General features: G+C 43.0%; 1 protein-coding gene across 2 annotated transcripts in view; it reads left to right on the top strand.

Moving 5' to 3' along the window:
- The first annotated feature begins 637 nt into the window (after positions 1-637).
- TPH2 (tryptophan hydroxylase 2) overlaps positions 638-21,823 on the top strand; it is a 112,657-nt gene continuing 91,471 nt past the window's right edge. The window contains exons 1-5 of one of the 2 annotated variants that reach the window (XM_058568774.1): positions 638-851; positions 3,298-3,469; positions 5,921-6,104; positions 6,215-6,315; positions 11,038-11,105. In XM_058568774.1, coding sequence (XP_058424757.1) covers positions 748-851; positions 3,298-3,469; positions 5,921-6,104; positions 6,215-6,315; positions 11,038-11,105 — 629 coding nt within the window. In that variant the 5' untranslated portion in view covers positions 638-747. Of the gene's footprint in view, positions 857-3,297; positions 3,470-5,920; positions 6,105-6,214; positions 6,316-11,037; positions 11,106-21,823 lie in introns of both variants that reach the window. The other variant, XM_058568773.1, reaches the window with a different exon arrangement.

Below are 21,823 nucleotides of genomic sequence, written 5' to 3'. Positions count from 1 at the left end.
GGCATTTCGTTTCCTTTTCCTTCCCACTTAGTGGGAAAGATTCTAGGGTTAGTGTCTCAACTATATCTATATGTGGTTAAATCAAAGCCTCACATTTCCTTTACAATAAAATTGCCTGAACATCACCGCATAGTGGCATCACACAATTGGGAAGCCGTGCCTTTTATGAAAGCCATCACACACACGCATGCATGCACACAATCATGACACATTCTATCAGAAAAAGCTTATTAACATAAAATGGCTTAGGGAGTCAGCAGTGCTGATCTTTCTTAAATTAGTTTCCACCTTTTGGAAATAAAGCACAAAACATTTGAATTCATAGTCACCTAAAGGCTCAGATTAACTTGCTAGCAGCAGATCTGAGAGATGAGAGCTAATGTCGGGGGACAGTTGTTTTCTTTTACAAATAATACCCCAGTTATGTATTGTTCGTCACCATCCACGCCTACACAGCTACTCGACCTATGAAACAAATGGCACCACGAGCACAGATAACTCCCAGGCGTCAGGTCTATAATCTGACTGTGGCCATCAGCAGCCAGAAATGAGTTTCTTTCTAATCAGCCTTCCATCAGTCCCCAGTCACTCATATAAAGGAGCCTGGGGAGGGGAGGAGTCGCGTTGTTCTTTCTTCAGCACCAGGGCTCTGGACAGCGCCCCTTCCTCTCTCTGTCTCCACCTGCGCCGGCTTCTACGGCCCCGCTAGTCCCCCTGCTGCAGAGAAAGAAAACTACATCGGGATCCATGCAGCCGGCAATGATGATGTTTTCCAGTAAATATTGGGCAAGGAGAGGGTTTTCCCTGGATTCAGCGGTGCCCGAAGAGCATCAGCTACTTGGCAACTTAACAGTGAGTACTGAGTATCTGGTTCTCTTAGAGGACTGTTTTCTAGAGTAGCGATCATCTTATCCTTCCTTACACAGACAACTGGTGTAGAGTAAGCACACACATCTCAACCCTTCCTCCATCATCTCTGTACCTGCCTCCCTCCTGTCTACCTCCAGTCTTCCTTCTCTCTCCATAAAGTAAAGTGGGTGTACTGACTGCTATGTGCTAAACTTCCTCTCCTCAAAGTTTATAAGTAGAAAGCAAAGAAGTTTCTGAACATCAAGAGCGAAAGGTTGTTTGAACCAATGTCTTTTATCCACAACCAAAAACAGTGTGTAGAATTTTGAAAGGCCATTTATTATGAGTAGAAATAGGAAGAAGAAATTAAACAGATTTCTGTGGTTCCTGGAAAATTATTGTGTCTCTTACACACCCATCTACAAAGCCTGGTCTTTAAACATAGAAGTAATCTTTTCCATTCTTGTCTATAGGTGCTGGTATTGGAATAAAAGGAAGATTGGGTTCCTTTCACAAGTTTTTATGCATTCGTCATTACTTCATTTTTTTTTCACTTTAATTGATGGAGTAATGAAAACAATACACCACTTGCTTCAGTGTTTAAGGCAGTTTTTTGTATTTAAATATTAACAGAATAAAAGAGTAATATTTTGCAGGATTTTAGATCTTGCTTTGAGGTACTAGTCACAGGATTTAATAACAAAGACAGTGAAAGAAAAATGTATTCAGATTCCTAGTCATTAAAAATATTAAATGATATTTCATTACTGTACTATCAGAGTTTATCAACCAATTGCAATTCAGTCTGTATCACAGAATAATCTCCTTTATTTTTGTAGCTCCAAATACATGCCAGAGAGTCATCTTGTACTGCCATATTATACTGCTAAAAATGTTGAAAAGTAATCAGGTCAAGTTTTATAGAACTATTTAAATCAATTTGCAAAAATGAGACCAAAGTCTTAAATAGATTTTCTAACGTTTAAATATTATGAATATTTGGATGAGATATTACGTTGAGGAATTGTGAAGTCATAATGAACTGCTCGAAGGAAAACAAAGAGAACTCAGAGTTACAGTTAATGTCTGACCCTTTCATATAAAGAATATTCCTTAAGTATATAAGATCTGCGTGCCGTGTCGTGAGGAGGAGGCAGATGCCGAGACTGCTCTGACATTTGAGCTCTTCATGATTGAACATACTGCCAAACACCAACGTGTACGTGAACGTCTTCTCTCCCTCTAGTCGTAAACACCAAAACATCCACTTCTATGACATGTAAACCTAGTGAGTGAGGCAATATTAACGTGTGAAGAGAGAGCTGGCAGAGAAGTCAGAGGAAGGTAATGGCAAATCACTAATCACTGGGCTCCGTATCAAACTTATGCTTCTCAGTTTCATGAGGAATTGATAGACTGGTGTGACTGTACTGTCACTATTTGCCAGGGAGAGAGTTCTCTGTTTTCCTAATTCTTCATTTGTATATAAAAAACACAAAAAAAGTACACCCTAATTTTGCTTTTTCTGTCAAATGAAACTTTCCAGCTTTTTTATCCTGCGTTTCTGACAATGTGACCCAAGTTTCTGGAATCTGACATTTTTGTCCTTACCAATGGGACTAATAGTCGTTACTTAGTCATGTATTCCAGTATCTTGAATGGCTAATGAAGTGTTAGTCTTTTTCAGTCTCTCAGATGCTACTCTTTGCTCCTAATGATTAGCTAGTTAGATTTTCCTTCCTTCCTTTCTCCCTCCCTTCTTTTCTTTTATTTGTGGCTGAATTTTAACAGCTACTTTTCAGATATCACCTGCTGACACAGATGGCCTTAGCTGAATACATTCGTTTGCGCTGAACTTCTGCAGATGGATTCACATTGACAATGTGGATCTAATTGCAGAAAGTAAGGTTATTGATATCAGTGTATGTCCTGACATATTTCAGAATTAAATTAATACATATTTTTTGAGATTTAATTGAAACTAAAATTATTGTTGTGAAAAATATATGATTGGTCTTATTTTTGCTATGTTTAGTAATTAATATAGTTTCCATGCAATTTAACTAGGCTAACAGATCAAATTTCATGCCATAAAATAAACCTAGAATGAAAGACAGGAATTACTCATATATGAGACTTTATACATTATGGTGGTCAGACTTTTGTTCCTATTAAAGTGAAGCAAATAACCCCCCCCCTTTCATTTCAACAACTACATGAAAATGGTGCACCAGAAAATAGTGTCCTAGAGTAAATTAGACCAATATTGAAGATTGAAAGTTATGAGTGACATGGCAGCTTCTTCTTGAGTTTGTGTGATTCCTGGGGCTTCCAGCATATAAATGGAATATCTGAAGAAAAATCTAGTTGTAGAGAACTCTGGAATCCTAACTTTTATGTATATGTGTGTGTGTGTGTGTGTATATATATATATATATATATATATTGTGTTTCCACCTTCTTGAAGGTAGATAAAACTAACTCTGGGAAAAATGATGATAAAAAAGGCAACAAGGGAAGCAGCAGAAGTGAACATGCTCCTGACAGTGGCAAGATGGCGGTGGTGTTCTCTCTGAGGAATGAAGTGGGTGGACTGGTAAAGGCACTGAAACTCTTCCAGGTGAGTGTCAGACATCGTTGCACAACCTTAAAACGGACTGTGTGCCTGGTTACAAACCTGTCATCTGGTATGAAACATCCTGAATCAACTTCTGGACAATGTGTTGAAAGGTTCAAAGAAACTAAACTTCACGAGGCTTTACAAGGGGAATTTGTCTGCCACACAAAGAAATAAGCAGATCCGTGTGAATTATGTTTTATTAATTCAGAGTTAGACTATTAGTAATTCTGCAGACGGTTGCCAGGTTAGGAAATCAGTAATTGAACAATGTGAGCCTCACACCCGGAAGGGCAAACAGAGAGGCGCCAAGCAGGACATCCTTCAATATCAAGAGGCTGCAGCCTGAAGCGATTTGTTAACATTTGGACAGGGCACATGTCCTAGGAGCACATTTATTGCATAAAATGAGATACATGAATATAGGCACCTGGTATTCTCTTAAACCTCATTGTCTCACGGACTTAACGTGTCTTTTGTAAAGATGCGTCACTCTCCTTATATATAAACTAGTGCTGGCTCTCTCTTCATCTAATAGAAATGTGGTAGCCTTTTCGCAGGCCCAAATTGGTGGTGTGAACCCTCGAGAGAGCCTGATTGAGGGTGAGGTTGGCAAGGCCGGGAAAGACTGCTGCCTTCTTGCCGGGGTACACGGGTGGCTCCCCACGCTTCAGCAAGCACCTCCCTTGCAAACGCACTCCGTCTGGGGCTCTGGCTGCTGAGTAGCGCCGTGGATGGGGAGCCCGCTCTGCCTGGTGCCCGGGCGGCTGCTGCAGGGGAGAGATGGTTGGAATTGCAGTCAGAGGATTCAGACCTGTGTTCTCCTGGCTTGGCTAATCGCTAGCTGCTTCCTTTGTTCAATTTCCTTATTTGTAAACTAGCAATAATAATTCCCACCTAACATGGTTGTTGTAATGAAATAATATGAGTGAAAGTGCTTTGTAAAATGTACAGATATGAGGCATTATTGTGATGCTTTTTTGATGACCATAGAGGTAGAATTAGCAGCCTGATTTTGCAAATATTTCCGTGTTCTCTCTTGAGCTTGAAGAAAGTATCAGGCACCATAAACAATGGTAATGGAAATCTAGGGAAATATTTTACATGTAATTATATCATCCAGCATTGCCGCCACACAGTGCCCTACGGCAGGCCAGTTCAGTCAGACAGCTGAGTGTGGTGGGAAGATCCCTGGAGAAGGAGCTAGCAGTCCAGAGTGTTCACTTGGCATCAGTGAGTCATGGGGTCTTAGCTAAGCCACTTAACCCATCTGGACCTCAGTTTCCTTGTCTGAAAATATGTACTCTGCTTCAATCAAAAGACATTAAAAGCCCAAAGTGACACAATATGTATGAAGACGCTTGAACCTTGAACTTAGTTGTTTCACCTTTATTATCTGCCAATTTAGAAAATATGGCATTAGTGCAAAGATTAATAAAAACGGAAATAGATCATTTAGTTTCCTTGTCACAGGGCTAGTTTCTTTATACAGAGGAGGATGCTGTTTGATTTGAACTTACTCTGGCATCAGAAACTGCCTGTCCTCCTGTGCTGAAAATTCTGAGACCATCCAGGGCTGTGTTAGGAATTGTGCTGATGATCAGAGAACACCATCCGGAGGGAGGAGGAGGTGTCTGCTTCTTTGGGGCTGGGTTAGAGTGGAGAGGAGAACTTAAGTTTTCAGTTAACGTGGGGGAACAGAAGACTACATCACCAGGGAAATTTAAACCTGAGGTTTAAGTGTTAAACTGCTGCTCTCCTCAAACACCTTCCTGCAAGGAGACTCCACCCTGAAGTCCGGCAGTGGTGACGCCTTCAGGAGGCTGCTCTTCTAGCTCCCTTTTCTTTTCCTTTTCAATGTGGGCCACACTTTGGCCAGTGTTTCCCAAATTTCAGTCATTTTCCTACCATGTTCCCAATTTTGCCTCATTTGCCTGCTGTTTGTACTATTTACTTATTTTTTCAAAGATTATCTTATTTTTAAGCTTATTTCAAGAGGAAACTTTATACCACTATAAAATCAGAAGTTCGAGTTTGACTTATGTTTTTTTGAAACATATAAAAATAAAAAAATAAATCTGGGGATTATATGACAATATGATAAACTAATTTTCCTCCCCAAATAATCATGCACAATACCAGTGGGATGTGGACCACTCTGGGACATGATGATGTTTGTAATCATAATACCTTTTATGGGGCCCTTTATATAACTTAATGCCCCCCTCTTTTTTTCAAGGCGACAGGAAAACCTACACGCAGTCTCTATTATTATTAAGAGAGACAATGGTTGAAGCATTTCCATGTTTTAGTCAACCAAAGAGCAAGCGGGTTGTCTTTTCCTCTTTTGTGGGCACTTGGCACCTTGTTGCTTATGAGTTGAACAAGAACAGCCCATGGCATCCCTTTTATTGTGCCCTGAAGGTGATTAGAGATTTGCTTATGTTTCCACAGGAAAAACATGTCAACATGGTTCACATTGAGTCCAGGAAATCCCGGCGAAGAAGTTCAGAGGTTGAAATCTTCGTGGATTGTGAGTGTGGCAAAACAGAGTTCAATGAGCTCATTCAGTTGCTGAAATTTCAAACCACAATTGTGACGCTGAATCCGCCAGAGAATATTTGGACAGAGGAAGAAGGCAAGGCCAGCTTTTGCTTGTTGGGGGACTTTGCAATCTGACAAATGTGGCAAAGGGGAAAATGCAATCTGTGAGCTAATATTTTTGAACCTGCACTGTGTTTTCAACAGCACTCGAGGATGTGCCCTGGTTCCCCCGGAAGATCTCGGAGTTAGACAAGTGTTCTCACCGAGTTCTCATGTATGGTTCTGAGCTCGATGCTGATCACCCAGTAAGTGTCCAGTAAAATCCGTCCCACACGTGCTCCTCCACCCCCACCCACGTGCCGGGCAGTGTGCATGTCCTGTGCTGGAATGCTGTATTGCAGTGCAATTTGGTATTTATTCCCCGCAACTGAGAACAGACTCGCAAATGGTAAAGCTTTCCTGTACATATTCGTTGGCTGGAAGCAGGTAAGAGGGATGGCATTTCCATGTAGCAGTTATTTTTAAAAGGATTGGATAGAGGGGGAGATTCTAAACCTTGGAGAATATTTCTGTGGAATTAGACAGCCTGAGATATACTTGCAGAGGGTGACCCTTAGAAAAACGATGAACTGAAATTGATCACCCCTTTTGGAAACTAGGGAGGACTAGGCATTATGGGGCTCAGTGAGAGAATAAAATTCTCCTTGCTCTTTTCCTTGACTGGAGGTAGTTAGGAGGAGAGTAATGTGGTGGAGTTCAGTCTTGATGGAAGGGCATAGGGTTTTAGAATAAGGCCATGATGAAAGACACATCTCCTCCCACATCTACCCTGAATCTATTTACCACCATCTCTCCTATACTCCAATAAAAACGAACATCTTTAGGTAAGCATTTTCCATTATTCCCTCCCTCCTCCTTTACATCAGTTTCTATTTAACACAAGAGACCTGGAACTTCTTTATGGTCAGAACGATGTGCAGTTCATAGTCTGGGAGAAGAAAGCAATGTACAATTATTTGTTACAAGCCTTTTTTTCCCTGGTGCCTGTTGTCTAAAAATGGGCAGATAAAAGGGTGAAACCCAAGCAGATTGGTCATGCTTACAGAGGCCTTTGTGGGCTGAGGGTATTGGTTTAGAGATATTTATTTTATTTAAATGGAAGAAATCTGGAAATCTGAGAGTAGGACTATACTGTACGCAGTGGTTCTTTAAGTGTAGTCTCAGGACCGGCCGCATCAGCATTTCCTGGGAGCTGGTCTTAACAAGCCCACACTTAACTTTGAGAACAACTGCTTTAAAGGAAACTCTGACAACTTCAACAAGAGGGAAATTTTCAGTCAAATCAGTCTTTTGGCATAATATACCCATTCAAACCAATTCATAACATACCATTCAAACAAATGGTCTAACAGCCCTAATTTAATTGCATTATTTTCAAAAATTGGAATTCACTCAAATACACAGTGTGTTGTATTTGCCAGCATAGCCTAAAATTTCAGAATAATTCACAGTAATTCACATGTAAGCTCCTGAACATTAGAAAAACACTCGAAAGTGCCTTTAATAATCATTCATTTGTCGTCTTCCCCTCCCCCCGCTCCAGAAGGTCAGCGTTAGCACAGAAGGCTGATTTAAGAGATCAGCAGTAGCAGGACCACCCAGATGCCGGCTGTCAACCTGCAGGATGACCTTGGGCAAGTGCCTCTATCTCTGCACCTCAAATTCTTTATGTAAAAAGTGGAAATAAAATTCTTATTGACCTCAAAGGGGCATTTGAAAAGCCTAGTTAATAAAACAACTGGAAAGCATTTTGGCAAGAGGAAATACTTAACTCCAGGAATGGGACTGCTGTATTAAATCATCCAGATCAATGCCTGGCCAGTAGAGGATTTCTCACTAACCTCCTATTTCCAAATGCTCCCCTTAGTCTAGTTTGAAAATTACTCAACCTGGAGAAAGGATCTCAGCCATTTTAGTGGAACAACCATAGGAACCACTGACCTTGCTGTGAAAAAATTTATTCCGATATCTAGCGTAATTTTTCCTGTGCTTAATTTTGTTCCATTACTCCTAATTACACCCACCTTATGATACCTTCTCTTATTTTCTGTGAAACCACTTGAAATAATTGCAAATACTTAGCAATCTCCTACCTCACTTGTCATTTTTTTTTTACCATATATATTTCTTTTATAAGCACACCAAATGTTCATTATGTGAAGTTTTATAGTGGTAAGTTGGTATTTTTTATAAGTTATTATTTGATGAGGATGGAAGACGTTGTCTAAGGACTTTTTTTGCCTGGGAATTATCCCAGTCCTGAGACAGGGACTGTTGTACTAGGATGGCTCAGAAGGGGCTTGAAATATCAGAGTCAGGTTGCTGAGTCTGTCTACAAATGGTTCACTATCTGTCTAGGTCAGTGCCTCTCAAACTTTGGTGGATGGACAAATCACCTGGAGGATCTTTACAAAATGCAGATGCGGTCCTGAGGTTCTGCATTTCTAAGGAGCTCCCGCTTGAGGCTTACCTGGAGGTCTGGGGACCACACTTTGAGTAGCAAGGATCTATACTGGGAGAGTCTTTCAAAGTGTGGTTCAAAGTCCACCGCTGAGGTGCTTGTTCAAAATGCAATACCTTGAGGCTCCTCCGAAGCCTACTGAGTCAGAACTCTCAGGGATGGACCTTGGATTCTGCATTTAAAAGGATTTGCAGGAGATTCTGAGCTGTAATGTTTGAGAAGTGATATCCTAGCGCAGTGATTCTCAGCCCTAGCTTTCTATTCAAACAATTTGTGGGGCATTGAAAATATACTGAAGCCAGGGTCTCCCCTTAGAGCCTAAATCAGAACCTCTGGGAACGTGTTTAGGTTTGGAGTAGTATTTAAAGCTCCCCAGGTGATGCTAATATTCCACCAGGGTTGCCCTATTTGGGATAGCTACTTGAGGGCCAATGTACATTTAGCTGAGCGCTTTAGGGTGCTAGCTAGGTCTTCAGCTCCCCTTGATTAAAACAGAGAGGAAGGGTGGGTGTGCAGCAGATATTCTCTGGGTGCTAGGGTTGCCAGATTTAGCAAATAAATATATAGGATGCTCAATTAAACTTGAATTTCAGATAAACAATGAATAATTTTTTAGTATAAGTATGCCCCAAATATTGCATGAGTGTCCTGTATTTTATCTGGTGACTTATCCCTGGCTTCAGTCCAGAATGGATGGCCAAGGGATGCTGTGTCTGTAACCACTAGTGTAGCGAGCATCCCTGTTTTATTTTGCCAGTCCATGGTTCAGTCCTGGAAGCTCCAAATCGCCCACCACATTTGCATACTCACCGCCACACTAGGCTAATGGGGCACCATGAGTAAATCACTGCCTTGCATGCCTGGAAAATGTGCAGGTGTTTGCCGAGGAGAGACAGTTGAGATTCTTTGGGAAGCCCAGTGGATGACTATGCTGTTACCATGGTGTTTGCTTTGGCAGGAACTGGGGACAGATGCTGCGCTTTGCACACAACTCTTTTCCTTTCCTCTGGCTTTCTTTTTGAGTAATAAAGGTGCTTGGAACTTTCCAGTTTTACCGTCCCAGCTTGCCTAGCATCACTAGTGAGTGTTGAAATGCGTAGTCTCTGGCATGACCATATCTACCCTCTAAATCAGGAGACCCTTTTTTAAGTCACAGACTCATTTGCGAAAGTGGTAACTCTGGTCACAAAATCCTGTATATACACATTTTAAGGCTTCATGAGCCTGCCTACGATCCTAGTTTAAAAACTCCCAGTTCATAGCAGAAGAAAGGAAGTGCTAGCTTCTGGGGCAGGTACTTCATTTCTGCAAGGTGTTTAGGTGACCTCAGGGCACTCTCTATCCCTCCCCCAGCAAGAACTCTCTTGTCATTCTTGAGAGGAAGGCTGTTGGTAATGGAAGGTCTCCATTTCTGTGAGGATTTCTGGCCTCACGTCCAGTTCTTCTTCAACCAGAAAAGAGAATGGAACGATTTTCTATGAGTTTGAGGTTCCACTTGAGTAGCTCACCATGCAGAAGGAGCTTAGCTGCAGCAGAGGTAGCTGAGGCCTTTGTGGGCCTGTCCCAGTTCTCCCTCTGAGCCCAGGACCCCAAAGGCCTGTCTTCTTGCCTGGACTCCATTCTTAAAATGGCCACTACTTCCTGGTTATCCTTTGCGTGCAGAGGTAAGAAGTTAAATTGCAACAATTCCGTCTGGGCTTCCAGCAGTTTGAAGAAACAGCTCCATAAAGAATTGATTGTCTAAAAGCACCCAAAGGAAAGGAAAATGGAAAGTCTGTTGACAAGAGGTGAGATTCTTGAGTAAACCAAGAAATCCTCTCAGAAGGGTTCAAGTTGACTGAGGAACAACAGACAGGATGTTTAATTTCCCAAGTGCTTGATGACGGATGAAATCTTCAAGTTGCTAAAGATGATCAGAATCACAGGAACTCAGAGTAGGGCAGAGCTAACCTGTTCTCCTGTACAGGAATCCCTTTAAGTCAATTTTGCTTCTTGTGGCTGTACACAAAACCTCTTTAATTTGTACTAATTTGGGGACTTGATGATTATTTTGAATGATAGAATTTTAAATAAATGTACATGTATTAGTCATTTACACAAAGCAATTACATTCAAGTTAACTTATGAAATAACCTCATTAAGGGGACCTGTTTTAATGAACAGGATAAGATTAACTTGTGATTAAGATCAATTACTTATAAACGATACTTGAAAACCAAAGGATATTGTTCACAATATCAATTTACTTAAATAAGCCATTCTGCCTACTTAGTGGAAAGGTAAACTGTAGTCTGAACTTCCACACATCCCAAATTAGTGAAGCCCAAATTTAATGAGGTTTTACTGTAAGCACAATTCACCTCTGTCTGTGTCATCAAAATGGTCATCGGAGGAGAAAATTTACATTTGAATTGAACACAGTAAACACCACAGTGATTTTCTTTTAGGCCTCTGCAACTAATTTTTTGGCACTCTGTTAAATAACTTAATCTTTTTTCTGTTCAAGGGATTTAAGGACAATGTCTATCGACAGAGAAGAAAGTATTTTGTGGACGTGGCCATGGGCTATAAATAGTAAGTACCTGTATAGCTCTTTCCTATGACTTGTGGCTGGCTAGTTAGGAAAAATGCATGCTGTGTTCAACAGACCTGTCTTCTCCTTGCTTTAGCTTTTGCAGAAGGCAGGCATGAAGCATTTTAAACACTCACCAACTTCATAAGCTTTAATGCCAACACTGATGTTTGACATCCGGGTGTAATTGTAAAACAATGAGACCCGTGGGCCACCTGCCAAGAGCTACATTTTCACTGTTGTGTTCGCAGCTCTACTAAGGCAAGGAGCCATTTTTGTACACTCTGCAGGGCCCGAAAAATGTGTTTTAATCTTACTTTTAACTTATCTTTTTAGTAATCCCTTCAAAGTCCAGCTTCCCCAGTGAAAGTAGAGAATTCAGCAAGAATGGGGAAAAGGCTCATGTGAGCAGCCATAACAGAAAATAAAAGTGTTTGCTTTACATGGAAAGGGAAACTGCCTGTAAATTGGAGGGTTTATGGAAAAGTTTCACATCTATTCTGGATCAGGGCTGGGATAAACCTGTAGAACCTCAGAACTGAGGTTAGGACTGTGCGTGGTGCATGGTGCCAAGGAGCGTGCCAAGGAGCGGTGATAGGAGCTGTTGACCGGCCATAATGCAGTGTGGTGACTGATGAGTATGTCTAGAAAAATGGAGTGGATGTCAGGCCTCTGTTCATTCTACTCGCACTAGTAAAGCTGACAGACCATCTCCGCGCTGTCTTCCCTTTGTCTGGTATGTGATCAGCTACATGAATCTTGTCATCAGAACAAAATGTAGATCCATATCTGGTACAGGAAAGACTGCTTCTGGCTCTAGTTGAGACTAGGTGAGAAGCTTGACTGTCCTACGGGCAAGTTTGTCCTTGGCAAGAATTTAGGAGTTATATGTGTTATAGAGGGTATCAGTGTCTGCTTTTTTAAAAAGGAATATGGCATACAGATGCTTAAAGCAAAGTGAGAGGATTCCACATTGCACTTCTGGTGGGGCCAGTCATTTACTCATTTTTAACTTCCTTGATGCTGTCGTTCTCTTCTCTCCCTCCTCCCAAGCCCCAGCCCTCCTTCATTCTTTTCCCACCATGTTTATAATGCTGAAAACCAGAACTATGTGGCATATGCTTTTCCACATGTGTCTCCTCCATTCTCGTCTCCTCTGTTCCAAGCACCTCTTGATGTTCTTTAGCCTACTGTGACTATCTACCCTCACAGTGTCTGTGTGCACATGGCTTGTCCCAGCCCAGGCCCAGCCTCATGCCCCCTTTGACCCTCAGCACCATGTCACAACCCCGTCTTCCAGTGTTTCCCAGCCAAATTGCAAGAGAGCGCTCTGATGGGCCGAGCTCACTTTTTCCCATCAGGCGCTGGTAAGTGGTTGTGAGCGTTAAGATTGGCTCCTTTTGCTCCGAGACCCTCCCCATGGAATGAGGCCATGCCTGCATCCATGGGTCCTCAGAAGGGGTATGCACAGGACTGGCCTTTGGGGCATGACCTGTTCAGGACATGGTCAAAGCTCAGTACTTGGCAGAGTTTTAGATAAAACAGATAGATGACAATGTATTTTATGTGTAGATGCTATATGTAATGTATTATATATATATGTAAGAACAACATATGTATGTGTCTATATAAAGGATTTTGTTAGCATAGTGATCAAGGGACTACCTAAATGTTACTTATTTCCTCTTGATAGAACCCAGAAACTGGACAAAGGCAAGCTGATATTGTGGTGATACTGATAGAATTGGTATATATGAGTCAACCAGTTTCAAGGAGCGTTGATAATGGGGAGCCTTTGGTATTAAAGAAAACATATTTATATGGAGAGGAGAGGAAAAGGGCACATAGTCAAAGTGAGGGAGGATGAGGCTCTCGAAGTGTTAATAAGAGTTGGCATTTGCCATCTTCTCTCAGCTAAAGAGAGAAATTGAGGTGTAGTGTTTATGGAAAACACAAGTAAAGATTGGAGGTTGGAAACGGTGGAGATTCTATACAAAGGAGGGCTGGATGGAGCTGGAGCATTCCAGGATCTGGTCCCAGTTTGGAGGGACTGGACTCTTGGTAAACTGAATGTTTAGGAGGCTGAGGTAGGGAGGAAACTGCCAATTCATCATTTTATGGGGAGAAACTACTCTCATACAACTCACAAAACTCTCCCTGTTGTCATGATACCAGAAAGGCCAAATTATAACACACAGGTTATTTGGTGGGTAGAGAGCCAAAGCAAAGGGCGGTCAGCTGAGAGAGTTTGGAATCCAGCGGCATGGGCACTCTCTCCCCTGGACCGTGCTGAGTCAAGATTGACACAGAGAATAACAAAGTGATTAAACACTGGGGCATTGGAGTCAGACAATGTGGGGTTCAAGTCCTGACTCCACTGCTTCCTACCTGGATGGTCCACCTCCCTGTGCCTCAGTTGCCTCATCCAGGAAGTGCATCTGACAATAGGACCCATCTCACAGGGCTGTGGTAGTGATGACGAGAGAACACGTGTGCTGTGCTTAGCACAGTGCCCGGCACGGGAATCTGTGACCACAGGTGTCAGTCATTAGTATTACATCCTCCCCCTTCCCCTTCTCCACAGGCTGTCTTTGGTTTCCAGGTGACGGACTGTTTGATTGTTTAGTTCTTTAGCTACGTTCACATCCTAGTTTATGCTGCCACTTGGCAAAGACCAGAGCTCCAATGTCCCTAGAACTAATCTTTGGAAGAAAACTCCTTCAGTTGCAAATTTAAAGACTGCTGCATAGACTAATGCTTTCTGCGCTGACCAACATCCTTCTTTATGGAGAGAGTTCATAGAAAGCAATCATATTCTCATATGTGTGTGCAGGGTGGGGAGGAAGCTGCCAAAATACTGATAACAGATTGCCAGTTGCCTTGGGTGCTTCTTGTAACTGGACAGAGTGAGGAAGGTGCCTACCAGGAGTGGCTAAATCTGGAAAACACGAACCCAGGACTTGCAGAAAGCAGAGGGAACAGGATCATTACTTAATGCCCTCGTGCCAGCACTGCTGTGGCTTCTCCGGGTACATGTCCAAGGATGAATAAGGGCTGGCCATGCGTGCATGTGCACACTGGTGTGTCTGCAGCGTGCTGGGTCTGGGGTCAAGCTTGGTGCTGGTGCGCGTGCTGGTGGGGGTGGGGTACAGCTGCTGACAGACCCCAAGTGGGCCTGGGCCCTCATCTCCAATTTGCCCTGTCCTGAGTAAGGTTTCCTTTTGGTTTACAAAAACAAAGATGCAATTTCTAATTGAAATAGGTATTTTTCTAGTGCTGATAGCTTTCTGAGTGAGCAAAGGAAAAAGATGTCAATACAATAATTACTTAAAATAAGCTCATTTGAGTGGCTTCTGGCAGCATGCTATGATCCGATTTTCCAAACCAAGGCTTGGAACCACTGGTCTGAAGAAGATTATTTGAAATCGGGGTGGTCCTGAAAACCCAGCAGGTGAGGTCCCTGCAAATGTAGTATGGTGATAAAATTAGAGACCACTCTGACACAGGGAGAACAATTCAATTTCCTGCTGATGATTTGTTAAGGCTTTTGGGACACTGAAAAGAAGTCAAACATCTGGTCAGAACTGTAGATGAAGACGGATACAGATGTTGTGGGTGTCATAGGGATCCGGGGCATGTAGTTGGAGGTGTCTAAAGGTAAAGAGAATGAAAAGAAATGAAATACAGAATAATATGTATTGAAACCACGGCCAAGAATTCCTCTAGGAGATTTGTGTTGAATACTATATTTTCTATGATAGTCTTGCAAGGATAAAGCGGGGGAAAGAATCAAGAAAAGCAGAGAAAAATGAAAAAATTCCTCTCTATGATGAAAACACAGCAGGCTGAGAGTCTGTGTTACCGCGCGCGGGGGGAGGCGCGGAGAGGAGGCGGGAGGCCCCCCGGCCTCGCCCGAGACAGCAGCGGGCGCGTTCATTAGTGCAAACAGCATTCTCCACAGCAGACCTGAGAACGCACACCCTGGACTGAGAGGGCACTGTTTCTAAAACCGTCTGTGAGAGAACATGCGAATCACACCCCAGTCTCCCCGACCGAAATACAGGAAATTCCAGTATCAACAGAAAAGGAAGCACCCTGTGATCAGATGCAGTGAAGCGCCTGTAGACTCGCAGTTCGGAGGAAATGGAAGTGCGTGGGGGGCAGACGGCATGTGGAGGAAGAGAAAATGATGACTGGGATGCTGTAACTGTTAGATTTGTCTGAAACTACCCACTCTCCTGTCACTGGCACCTTTATATTCTAACCTTGGCCAATAACTTTGCTGCATTTCTCTGGGTTTCACAATTGCTATATTGTTGGGGAAGAAAAATCAGTAATGTGTTTTTTTCAATTGACTAGAAATAAATTTTTCTTTGGGAGCTAATATAATGATTATTTCTCAACAATATGCATGCATATTTAATTTGATTATGTGTTTGGTGAGGGTGGTGGTAGTTATTTCAGTCCATCTTACTTCTCTTGGAAAGAGGCCGCGAGCTCTGACTTCAGTTATGCCACTCTTGTTTGCTCAAACTGACTTTAAATATAACTGTGATTGTGCCTTGCTACGAATGTACTTTCTTCTGGTTGAAATTAAGGTGGTACCTGGACCTTCTGTTCTTCTCATGGGGCTGCTTCCTCTTGGACTTAGGTTTTTAGTCCACGGAATCTGAAATGAAAATAGGTAAATGCAAATATCAGTGGGAAACGTAAACAAGCGAGTTTCCACATGTCAGAATTTGCTACTTAAATTAAAGTTGGAAAATTCCCCAATTTGCCTAGAAAACTCATTTTATTTCAACTTCAGGAGTCCAAGTGGTTCCATGGCATCTCTCGGCCTCAGCTGTGCCCTGTGTACAATGGAGACAACAGTAGTTCTTCTGCCTCTTTCCTGGGAGTATTCTGAGCATTACTTGGAATCAATGCAGCATCAATATACAATATGCTTTATTATTATCTTTAGCAAAACAATAATCAAAGAATCTAGACCAAGAGCCCGGGATTTACTCAGACTGCAGCCCCACGCAGAGGCCTTGGTAGCTTTCCCGTCTCCCTTTCCACTGAGAGGCAGTGCGTGGGGTGGCTAAGAAAGCAGAAGTCGGAGGATGCTTGGGGTGAACTCCAGCTTTACCGCTTACCGGCTGAGTGACCCCAGCAAATTATTTGTCTTCTGTGCCTCAGTTTCCTTATCTGTAAAAGGAGGATAGTTCTACTAATGCTTTATGGAATTGTCATGAGGGTTAAATGAGCTAACATGTGAATAGCATGGAGAACACTACATAGGAAGTGCTAGATGAGTATTTGCTAATACTAATATTACTTTTCTCACTTCTACTGATTTCTCCTTTTTGTCTCCTCTCGTACTCCAGACATTTTTATAATCCTTTGGTTGCCACCCTTCTCCACTTCCCTTGGCTAAGACTTTCTTTAAGCCCTGACTTTCATCTGATATTTACATTGTATTAGTTATTCATTACTGCATAACAAAATCGAGCAGCTTAAAACGACCATAATTTATTATCTCATCCAGTTTGTGAGGGTCAGGGATTAGGGAGCACCTTAGCTGGGTGGTTCTGGGTCAAGGTCTCTCCTGAGGCTGGTGTCCAAGTGCTGGCCAGGAAAGCCGTCATCTGAAGGCTTAACTGGGGCTGCGAGATCTGCTCCCAAGACGGCCACTCACATGGCTGTTGGCAGGAGGCCACAGTTTTTTGCAACATGGGCCTCTCTACTGGGCGGTCTGAGTGTCCTCAAGATATGGTAGCTGGCTTCCCCCCAGTCAATTGGTCCAAAAGTGAGCAAGGCAGAATCCACATTGTCTTTTATAACCTAGCCTCAGAAATGACGTACCATCACTCCTGATGTGTTCTGTTGGTCTCACAGCCCAGCCCTGATACACTGTGGGAGGGAACTACACACAGGCATGAAGATCAGGAGGTGGGTTCGTTGGGGCCTGTCTTGGAGGTTGGCTACCACATACAGCTAACTTGTGTTCGATTTTGTTCCTTCAAGCCTCTCCCTAACTCCTCCACCACTATTGGTGTAATGTATTATCTGTAGGACTAAGCCTTGTGAGAGAGCAGTAGTGTGCTGTAGCAGAACACCTAGCAGAACGTATAGGCTTTGGAGTGAGACAGAGCTGGGCTTGAATTCCTGCTCCACTTATAAGCTCTTTGGCCATGAGCACTGACCTAGTCTCTCTGAGTCTCAGTGCCCTCATCTTGAAATGGGCACAATATCTGCCTTGTGTGGTTGGGAGGATTAGCAATTTTAACCCATCTGATTAGCAAAACTCATGTGATTACAGGGCCCAGATGCCAATGGGCACAAGCTGGTGTTGACTCTATGATAATGTGATTATTATCATCACGTGTTGAGTAGCTAATGGTTCCTTGATTCCATATAATCATTTGTTCAGCTCATTTAAAATGAATAAAGGACTGTAATTGCAGAGTGAATGAATTAAGGGTTTTCAGGCTTCAAGGTGGGCTGGTTTAAAGGAGTTTTTCAAAAAATGTGGTGTGTGTGTGTGTGTGTGTGTGTGTGTACCTTTCACTTTTCAGTTTCCTGTGACTGCTGCACATAGCTTGCTGTTTCAGTCTGAAAAATTGAGCCTCCCCAAGGGCTTCTGAAGCCAGTGAGTCTCAGCAGAGGTTCGAGGGTCCAGGATGGGGTGGGCTGTGTTGGACTGATCCCTCGCTGGCTGATGGTGGTAGACATGTTCACCACAAGTGGGCCTCTCAGCTGGCGTATTCAGGTAGGCTTAGCTTTGGTTAGTGAAATTCCTGCTGTCTACGGCACCCCGTGCTGAACACACCACCTCCCTCTCTCATTTCACCTCACAATGAGCCTTTAAGAAGGTGCCGTCATCGTGTTCATTTTCAAGATGAGGAAACTGAGGTTCAGAGATATACTGAGAAACTTGCTGAAAGTGACACAGCTGATCGTGTCACCTGCATAAACACCAGTTGTTGCCACTTTAATTTGTGCGAAAGGGAGCAGTAAATTGAAGAGTAGAATGAGAGCAGCTGTTTGCAGTCCAGAGTAGTTGCTGAATAAAGGCACTCTCGGAGGTTTCAGGAGTGCCTCTCTTATAGAATCTAAATGCCTTCCTTGGCTCAAGAAGCCACATCTTTTCTTTTTCTTCTTTTTGTTTGGAAGTGGCTGCAGCACTCTTCCACTCGACACAGGTGGTACCATACACACGCTGAAAATAGTGACAACACTAAGTGACTTGGCATTTTTAAAAGTCATTCTTCTCTTTACAGAATTCTCAGTGTATTTGAAACGCACAATTCTTGTACGTATTTAATACACTTAAGACTTGATGGAGCCGGGACTCAAAGCAGCCCTGTCTGACTTCCAGTGTACGCTCTACCTCCCAGGATGTTTGGCACATCTGCCTGGCTCCGGCACGGCAGAACCACGTCCTAGCCCTGTGCAGTGCTTTTATGCTCTTCTCCTCCCGCCCGAAGCCTGACCCTCGTGGGATACACGATAGATGGCAATAAACACAGCTGGGCTGAGGCTTGAAAAGCAATTGCCTGGGTTTGTCCCCCTCTGGCTTTTTCTGGTTGCTAGCCTATTTATTTCTTGATTTTTTGATTTACAAAATTGCACCCTGTGTGATTCATTTGCTCTGAGTGTAAGTACACAGCTAAACAGAGACTCTAAAACAAAACAGCCCCACATGGGAACGAACATATTTGAAAAGTGCAATCACCAGCCCAGCAGGCACATTCAATTTGGGTGAGCTTGTGAATATTCTACTCAGCTCCATCGAGAGAGAGTGCGTGCGAGAGAATTCTCTCATTCAACATGAATTGACAATGATTCTAACCTCCTCTCCTCATCAAAGCAGAGAAGGGCATTTTTTGCCGCCCTGCGTCCCCCCACTCACAGCCCCAAATACCACACGATGTCAAAATGAAGCGCGCTGGGACTGAGATTGAGGACTGTGCCATGCATTTTAAGGTGTTGAATAGATGCATAATTATGGAATGGATGTGCCTTGGAATAAACATATTGGGCTTCCAAGCCAGCCTCTCCCTTCTCAGCAGGTCTGCTCAGTTTCCTCTTTCACTAGATGACTCAGCAGGAGTCAGTCATAGGTTTGCAAAGAGAAGAAAAGAGATGGACCATCAGAGGCAAACAGGATGGGCTGCAGACCTTGAGAGGAACTGTTGGCAGACGTCGGGCAGAGCTGGCTGCTGCTCTGCCTCTCACTTCCCGGTGCCCAGGACAGTGCACACTGGGGTTTCCCTACTCACAGGTGGCTGTGACGATTTAGCTTTGTGTTTGAGCTGGAGGGTTCCCGATGCTGAGTTTTTCCTAGGAGGCATTTGCAATTATTGCAACTTGCAGAAAAATAACTGGAGTGGCTCTACCTCTCCGCTTTTCCAGAAATTTCAGTTGACTTTAGCATTTCTCATTTCATGCGAGAAGAAGTGTGACTTATGGATCCTGCTTGGTTTCAGAATGTAGCTTAAAGGAATACCTTACTAATAGGAGCCATGAGTGCCACATTCCCTGTTTTTAGAGAGGCGAATCTTAATGGGAAACATAACAAATAGAAGGTGGAGGAAGAATGAAAGGGAAAAGTTAATGCTTTCTTGACAGGGGACAAAACTTAACTAAGGGGTTGCAAGTTTTTATCCTTCATGACATTTTCCTCATCAGTTCCATTGGCAGGTGGTCCCCTTGATGAATTGTGGCCTCTCTTGTGATGTGGGACCAAGATTTAATTTTTTTCCTTCTCTGCGTTTTTGAGAAGAGGCCCCTTAGAAGGCAAATATGTTTTCTTCCCGACTGAGCTAATTTTATCCCATTCCATTATCCTCCATTGATTTGCTTTCCCAGGTTTTGAATGAAACTGAGATATATGTGGCTGGTTGGGTACTTTGTGACTCCTGCATAAACACCAGTTGTAGATGCTTTAATTTCTCTGAAATGGAGCGGTAAATTGAAAACTAGAACAAAACCAAATATTTGTAGTACTGGGGTCATTTCCCAGATGACTAGAACAATATCTGAGGAAGGTCACATTAGGGGTTTCAAGAATGCCTCTCTTGTAGAATCTAAATATCTTTCTTTGCCCAAGAGGCCACCTTTTTTTTTTTTTAAATCTGCATAGCAACTTCCATTTGACACAGGTGATATCATACACAACTTGAAAACAAGAGCAACAGAATTAAATGACTTGGATTTTTAAAATCTTTAAACTCTTAAATCTTTAAACTCTTTACAGAATCCTCAGCATATTTGAAACGTACAGTTCTTGTAAGTATTTAAAAGAATGCCAAGTGTTTCTCTCTACCTGAAGTTCAGCTCAGTGGCTGGAAGGAAGGGAGCCTGAGAGTTTCAAAGAAAGACAAAAGGGAAAATTGATTTGGAAAAGTTTTCTCCTTTTCAGGTTTTGGGCTTGGTGGGTTGTTTAGCTGTGCATGAACACCTCAGCGGGGAGGCTCCCCCAGCTGTGGAGAGCATCAACACAATATGGCCCGGTATCACCTGCTGACAATGACAGCAGTTGCGCCAAATTCTAACGTCTTTCACAAGAAATGAAGTATGAGTATTTTTTTTTTTATTTTTATTTTTGTGAGGAGGTCAGCCCTGTGCTAACATCTGCCAATCTTCCTCTTTTTTTGCTGAGGAAGACTGGCCCTGGGCTAACATCCGTGCCCATCTTCCTCCATTTTATATGGGACGCCACCACAGCGTGGCTTGCCAAGCGGTGCGTTGGTGCGCGCCCGGGATCCGAACTAGTGATCCCCAGGCCGCCGCAGCAGAACGCACGCACCCAACTGCTTGCGCCACCAGGCCGGCCCTGAAGTATGAGCATTTTTTACTTTAAAATGATTTCCATGAACATAAAGGATTAAAATTGCTTCCACAAGTCCTGTCTGAGGTGAATGGGTTTATATACAAGAGTGCTGTTTTGTCATCTCCAGACCTATTCTCGACCCTGAAGGGAAGTGATGAAATTTTATTCATTTCTGTAGGCCTGGAGTAAGGGAACCAACTACATTAAGTATTTGTTGGGCAGTAGGCGTTGGCCCAGGCGCTTTACAAGTGACGTGTCATTTGATCTCAATGTTGTGCAGTTGACTTATTTCCCTCAGTTTCAAATGAGGGAAATATGTTTCAAATGAGGAAACAGAGGCCAAACTCCATGCAGGATACATAGCAGGTACTCAGTACCTTGCACTGAGGTGACCTGAATAGGGGTGGTGTCTCTGGAGCCAGCCTTCCTGAATCAGAGTCCTCACTATACCCCTCACAGCTGTTTGACCTTGGACAGAGTCCTGTGTCTGTAAGCTTCGTTTCCTTAACCATAAAATGAGGATAGCATGTCATAACAGTGTTATTGTTATTGCTACAGTTAGATGGAAGGATGAATGAACAGATGCTATGATCAGGGCCGTGAACTGAAAGAGGTCATTAGCAACACTCGGGCCCTGTTGGTCAGGTTGCAAGATGTGTGGGATTGAATTTGGAGCTCTTGGAGACCCCAGCCTGAGTCTCTTCATCTCTGCAGCCCGAGACTGTTGGCTGCTGTGGGATTTAGCTCTTTTCTGGATTGTGTTCTGTGAGTCCCCATCCTCGTGTGTGTTGAGCATGCACATATTGATGGATATCAGACCCTCTGTTGTTGCCGTTGATGTTTAATTTCATGGTAGTCTTGGCAGAAGAAAATCACTCCTCTAGAATGTGAAGAAGGCTT

Source organism: Diceros bicornis, chromosome 25, assembly GCF_020826845.1.
Source record: "Diceros bicornis minor isolate mBicDic1 chromosome 25, mDicBic1.mat.cur, whole genome shotgun sequence".
Classification (NCBI taxonomy): Eukaryota; Metazoa; Chordata; class Mammalia; order Perissodactyla; family Rhinocerotidae; genus Diceros; species Diceros bicornis.
The sequence above is the reverse complement of the archived record's forward strand: the minus strand, read 5'-3'. Positions and strand labels throughout refer to the sequence as shown.